The sequence below is a fragment of the Drosophila suzukii genome, chromosome 3, assembly GCF_043229965.1.
Source record: "Drosophila suzukii chromosome 3, CBGP_Dsuzu_IsoJpt1.0, whole genome shotgun sequence".
NCBI classification, from domain to species: Eukaryota; Metazoa; Arthropoda; class Insecta; order Diptera; family Drosophilidae; genus Drosophila; species Drosophila suzukii.
In genome coordinates this window covers 61,466,668-61,473,574 of record NC_092082.1, presented here as the reverse complement: position 1 = coordinate 61,473,574, position 6,907 = coordinate 61,466,668, and the positions used below count along the sequence as shown (strand labels likewise).

The 6,907-nt window shown below is 41.7% G+C and overlaps 1 protein-coding gene across 1 annotated transcript; it reads right to left on the bottom strand.

Moving 5' to 3' along the window:
- Positions 1 to 5,117: 5,117 nt before the first annotated feature.
- LOC136117774 (uncharacterized) lies at positions 5,118 to 6,017 on the bottom strand. The gene has a single exon (XM_065868742.2). The coding sequence runs from the start codon at positions 6,015 to 6,017 to the stop codon at positions 5,118 to 5,120; it is 900 nt and encodes a 299-aa protein (XP_065724814.2).
- Between the last annotated feature and the right edge of the window lie 890 nt (positions 6,018 to 6,907).

Sequence of the window (6,907 nt, the reverse complement as noted above, 5' to 3'; positions counted from 1 at the left end):
AAAATTGTATATGGCGTATACACTTTTGGAACGTAACATTTAAACTTAAACAATTTACCTTAGTTTAATTAAAACAAATACTTTTATATTAAACAAAAACGTCTCTTAACGAGGTAACAACTAGTAAAGGTTGGACCTTATACATGGCAGCGTAAATGCCGGAATAGCTGAGAATTTTTTTTTCGAGCTCAGCCTTAAAGCCGCTTTCTTAGACTAATTTGGGACCCACCCCTTTTTATTTTAATTCCTTTAAATTGTATATACTTAATTAAAAAAACATATATTTTGGATGTTGCTTCGTTTTAAAGCTTTTAAGGCACAAAAAGTGGTAAAATAAATGAATAGAATATGATTTATGATTTAGATTCTTTATTTTCGTACGCAACGCAAATTTGTTACGCCAACATGCCAACTCCACTCTAACGCTTAAAAATTGCTGAAAACAGTGGTACCTACAGTTTAGGTGATAAACAAAATTTGAACTGTTATGTATTGGTCTCGTCAATAAATATATACTGACCAATAAAAAAATTTCCACGCCCACTACAATAAATTATTGCCCACGGCAATAAGCGCCCATAACGATTAAATCTGTTTGCCGCCCACTTAACCCTACATTGAAATAGCGGGTAGATGGCGCTTTACAATCTCGCTTTTCTGCGTGTATCTCTTTTGCCCCCTTTATCTGAGTAACGGATATCTAATAGCGAATGGTCCGATTATAATAAGAACAAAATCCTATTAAAATATTTACAAAATATTAAAAAATATCATGGGGTCGGAAGCGCTTTCTTCTACCCGTGACATACTTTGCGACGAATCTAGTATACCTTTTTATTCCATAAGTATAGGGTGTACAGACTAAGCGGAGGTGTTCGCAGCTGATTTTTGACGCTACACAGCAACTAATGCATTGTATTTTGTGCAGTGGGCTAGGCGCCATTGTCTTGCTGGAACGAATATTTACTTCCCAGCCGCAATTGTTCAGCACTTTGCTTTAAATTGTTTTTTTAAATGTTGATGCAGAGACCTTTATCCACGATTGTCTAGATAAATATCAAATTTCCTAGGCCCCTGGCCGCCATACACCTTACACCATAATTTCACTTCCTCCATGTTTCACCGTGCTAACTAAGATATCATTTTTAAAAGGCTTCTTCGAATACACAGAATTTACTTTCGTTGGAAAATATAACTTAATTCCAGAGTTCTTGGGCTTTGAAATAAGCTCATTGGCGAAAGTAAAGTGTTTTTGCCCATTGAATTCCGAAATCAGTGGTATTCAGCCTTCTTTATGACACGGCAAACAGTTTCTTCGGAAAGTGTTTTGGAAAAACTATCCTCGATCTGAAGCTAAATTTTTCTTTTGTCTACGACAAGTTGTCTCAAGTAAAAAAAACAAAATTGTAGCACACGTTAAAACAATAATCAAAAAAAAAATTCTATACAGTTAGTGAGAATAAAACTCGGCCAAAAAAAGTTTTTCAAAAAGTAAGTTGTTTATTTTCAGTTTGTATGATTCTAATTAGCAAATCAAGAAGATGCGCTGAGCGGACTAAAGATAACCTTACATTTTCACCCTCTCAAATTATGGTAAAACACTATTGACACTAAGTCAAATAATCTTAAAACACCCAGGAAAAGTTCTGCATTTTCTCAGTTAAGTAACGCTTTCTTCATTTAAGAAAAATGTATTTCACTTAAGAAATAATTTTCCTCTATTTAGAGAAATCTTAATGCCGATTTTCTAAAATGTAGGGTATTTTTTAGTTTGAGAGTAACTACTTTAATTGATTGCATTTAAAGCAAATATGGCGAAGTATGTTTGCATTAAAGTTTTATTCAGATTAAGAACTACAAAGTTTATTAATATTATCAAGACACGTGTGTCGCTCGCTGATTCTTGCCGATAAATCTCCGAGAGTTGCCACACCATTCTTTCTAGTCATCTGGCAAGCTTCTGTTGGCGCTGCTGCCATATTAGGTTGCCACAGTACTCCCCCTCCAGTGAACGCGTCACGAGTCCTGGTTTGAAAATTTAACTCCATGTTTTCTCTCATAAGTCCTGGTCAGTCTAGGGGTAACTTCTTCTGAATCCAACTGGCAGTCGTCCCTTACTAAAAATGCTGGTTTGAGGCGATCAACTGATACTGCAGTCTCATGGCCATTGAGTCTGATAGTGAAAACACGATCGTTTTCGCGTCTGACAATCTCATGAGGACCAGTGTAAGGGGCTTCCAGAGGCTGTTTTACGGCGTCAGTGCGGAGAAATACATGCGTACATTTATCGATCCCTTTCAATACGAACATCTTCTGCTTGATATGATGTGCTGTTGATGTCGGTCGCACTTTTTGCATGTGCTCTCGAAAGATACTCAAAAAAGAGGTGGGGTCAACCGTGTCGTCCAAGTCGGTAAAAAACTCATTTGGCAGTCGAATAGGTGTTCCGTATACCATTTCTGAGGCTGAAGATTTGATGTCCTCCTTGTAACAGGTACGAAGTCCAAGCAAAACTGTTGGCAGTAACTCCGGCCACGGAGTACCTCTGTTGCACATCAAAGATGACTTAAAGGATCTGTGCCACCTCTCTATGAGTCCGTTTGACTGAGGATGGTAGGCCGTCGTGTGTATGTGTTTACTTCCAACCAGATTAGCAAGATGTTTGAAAACTGCTGACTCAAATTGTGTTCCTTGGTCCGTAGTTATCGTTTTTGGAGAACCAAATCGAGATATCCAGTGAGTCCAGAACGCCGTAGCTATTGTCTCAGCAGTAATATTTGAGAGAGGTACAGCTTCTGGCCATCGCGTAAATCTATCAATCATCGTCAGACAGTACCGATAGTTTTGTTGTAATGGCATAACTACAATGTCAAGGTGAACGTGGTCAAATCTACCATTTGGCACTTCGATCTTTTCTGGTAAGAGGTGGTTGTGTTTGTGGATCTTAGAGCGCTGACAAGGTAGACAAACTCTGCACCATTCGAGGACATTTTTATTCATCGAGGGCCATACAAACTCTTGGCGCACTTGACGAACTGTTGACCGACCACTGGGATGAGACAAACCGTGAACGAACGAAAACACAGCATTGCGCAAAGATTTGGGTACATAAGGACGAACGCTTCCTGTAGAAACATCGCAGTAGAGTGAGATGTTGTCATCAAATCGAACCCTTTGAAGTTTTAAAGATGTGGTTCCTTTTAAAAGGTGTACCAGTTCAGGATCTGACGCTTGCTCCTCTTCAATTTGCGATAATTTTATGCCAGTCGGCATTGTTATAGAGCATAATCTTGAAAAAGCGTCTGCGACTGCATTCTCGGATCCTTTCACATGCATAATAGTCGTGCAGAATTGAGAGATGTAAGCCAAATGTCGTAGCTGTCTCGGTGATGCTTTCTCTGGTCGCTGCTGAAATGCGTACACGAGCGGCTTGTGATCCGTTCTGATGACAAAAATGCGCCCGTCAACAAGATGTTTGAAATATTTAATGGATTCGAAGATAGCGAGCAGTTCTCGGTCGTAGGTTGAGTAATTTTTCTCCGTGTTGCTCAGCTTCTTTGAGAAAAATCCTAGAGGTTGCCAATTTCCGTGTGTACGCTGCTCCAAAACTGCTCCAATTGCGAAATCGGAAGCATCGCAAACCAGCTGAAGTTCAGATTTTGGTGCGGGAAAAGACAAGAGGACTGCGTCTGCTATGCTTTGTTTGCAAGCTTCAAAAGCTGCATGGAGCTCTGATGTCCATTCAATTTTACGTTGATCATTTTTTTTAACATCCTTTAGCAACTCAGTGAGCGGTGCTTGTATGTGTGATGATCGAGCCAAACATCTGCGATGGTAATTTATAACGCCCAAGAAACGACCAAGTTGGCTTATGGTTTCAGGACGTGCATAATTAAGAATGGCACCTATGCGTTCGGTGGGTGGTTTAATTCCAAATTCATTGATCGTATAGCTGAGAAAGTTTACTTGAGATTGCGCAAACTGGCATTTGGTCAGATTGATGCTTAGGCCATGTTTCTGAAGTACTTGCAAGACAGCCCGAAGATGTTCTTCGGGTTCAGCGATGGAAAGCGACGTTATAAGTATGTCGTCAATGTAGCAATAAACGAAGTCCATGCCGCGAAAGATGTTGTCCATAAAGCGTTGAAATGTTTGAGTCGCGTTTTTTAACCCAAATGGCATGTATTGAAACTCAATGAGTCCAAAAGGAGTGCACACCGCTGTTTTTTGGATATCGTTTTCTGCCATGGGAATTTGGTAGTATGCTTTAACCAAATCGAGGGTTGAAAAAATCTTCTTTCCTTGCAGTTGCTCCGTGAAGTCGTGTATATGGGCGATTGGGTAGCGATCTGGTATGGTAATTGAATTTAGTTTTCGATAATCTCCACATGCCCGCCAGCCACAGTCTTTTTTGGTAACCATATGTAACGGGCTGGACCAAGGACTTTTTGACGGGCGACATATGCCTTGATCCATCAAGAAGTTTATTTCTCTCTTGGCAGTAACAAGTTTTTCACCGGAGAGGCGTCGTGGTCTATCAGCAACAGGTATTCCATTTGTTTCAATGTAGTGACGCACGTCGTGTTGGGTAGCTGCTTTAATCGATGGCTTTGTCACGTCGACAAATTCACTTAGGAGTTTTTGAAATTTGGACATACACTGCACTGTGAAAACTGATATGTGTTTCGCTTGTGCAAGACATGCTGGTGTCGATAGTCCAGTAACTGAGTCGATCAAGCGTTGGTTTTTAAGATCAATGAGCAATTGCAATTTGCTTAAAAAGTCAGCCCCAATAATAGCTGTGTGCACGTCAGCGATAATGAACGGCCATGTAAAGTTTCGGCGAAGATCCAAGTTCAGCTGAGTGACGTATTTTCCATAAGTATGAATGACTGTCTGGTTCGCTGCGTACAGTGTCAAATCGCTCAGAGTAGTTTTTTGTCTAACCAGCGTTCGTGGTATGACGGAAACTACAGATCCAGAATCAACGAGGAAGCGGATGTGAGATGTGCGATCGGTGACGTGTAGCCGCTGCTCCTGTGGAACAGCTAGCTGAACTGTAGGCTCGCTGGTTATATTCGTGCTGCCGCCGACCAGCGTGTCGGGCGACAGCTCCTTTAGTTTAACGACGAGGAGCGGGAACATGGAGGGCGGCACTTTTGAGCGTTTTCCCCAAATCGATCGTGGTAGAAGCAAAGCTTCTCTTGAGGCACAGATGCCTGTTGATTCGAATTTCCAGTTTGTACGTGGCCACGCGATGAACTGCGTGAGCGTCCTTGCAATTGGAGACGTTTAACATCCTTTTGCAATACGTCAAACTTCTGTGACAGCGAACGCAAGTTGTCGTTGATCTTTTTCCAGGGGTCTTCGGTGGAAGTTGCGCAAACAGGTGGGGCCGCTGCAGTCGAGTTATTCGTGCTGATCGCAAAAGTGGCGTTGTGGTTTACCGCTTCGAGCATCTTGTCTGCGATCTTAGCGAGCTTATCCAAGTCCGTCTCTTCCCAGACTGTAAGAGTGGGGCGAATTGACGCCGGCATCTCTGCCAGGAAAAGAGTAAGAATGATGTTCTCGCTGCCCGGGTCCGGAGCTAGTCGTCGCATGTTGGCCAGGATCTCAGATGGTTTTAGACCAGATGTACCTCCACCATGCAGAAGTCGGCGCAGTTTCGACTCTGGAGATTCCGCAAATTTTTGTAGTAAGCGATTTTTAATTGCTACGTACTTGTTTGGGTTGGGTGGTCGAATGACTAAGTCTTCCACTGCCAAAACTACATCCTCCTCCAGGTGAAGGGTCACAAGGTCGAACTTGTCGGTGTCGTCGATAATCTGGTGCAATCGAAATGACCGCTCCACTTGCGCAAACCATAGTTGAGGGTTGCTATGTGCGAATTTTGGCAAGTGGACAGTCGCACGTGTGTGTGTGCGAGTAGTCTCATCCCGGTTGCCAGGTGCATTTGTCCAAAGTGCCTGCTGCAGATCTCGGACTTGAGCAGTTAAATCAGGATTTGAATCCGGCATGATGAATAGAAAATCGGAGCGATCGCTTTCTTCGTCGAAATTTAGCCGCCTACCTTTTATTTTTCGCAAATCGTATTGGCGTCTGTTCATTCAGTGCGCAAATTCTTAATTGTGAACGTGTGTGTCAATTTCGTAGAATAAGTAACTTTTACTATGATTTTACTTTCCGGGGTCACCACTATGGCGAAGTATGTTTGCCATTAAAGTTTTATTCAGATTAAGAACTACAAAGTTTATTAATATTATCAAGACACGTGTGTCGCTCGCTGATTCTTGCCGATAAATCTCCGAGAGTTGCCACACCATTCTTTCTAGTCATCTGGCAAGCTTCTGTTGGCGCTGCTGCCATATTAGGTTGCCACACAAACATTTTTAGTGCCGCCCTCTAGTGTTCTAATGTACCTTCATTAAAAACGGCGGGTATTTTAAACGAGCCGTTTAGCCGCTAGGGTGATAAATTATGTCGGCGATATCAAGAAGTTACCCGTAGCAAACTAAGAAAATAAACAGGAAATGCGATTTTAGGGTTGGCATTGTTATTTGCTTATTTATTTATGAACTGAAAAACCATACTACAAAATGCATAATATTGCAAGATTTCGTTTGCAAAAGGCACACGTAAATTTTGTTAAGATACACAAGTTTATTGCCTAGAAGCTCAAGGGTTAATTGAACGTACGTTTCTGAAGGAAGAACTTGGTTGGACCAATAGGTGGTTGTGGGTATAGATCGTGAGTCTAAAAAATTTTCCTTGGCTTCCGTTGATAACCGTTCTAAGAAGTTACTCAATCCAGTTGGAGGTCCTGAATGACAATTGGTTATACCACATGAAAGCGAATCAATCACTTCACAATCACTTTGGTCGCCACGGTGCTTGAGGCCAATGCTCG

Excerpts from the sequence above, each read along its gene's own strand:
- LOC136117774 (XM_065868742.2), bottom strand. The coding sequence starts at position 6,017 with ATGCCGGATTCAAATCCTGATTTAACTGCTCAAGTCCGAGATCTGCAG.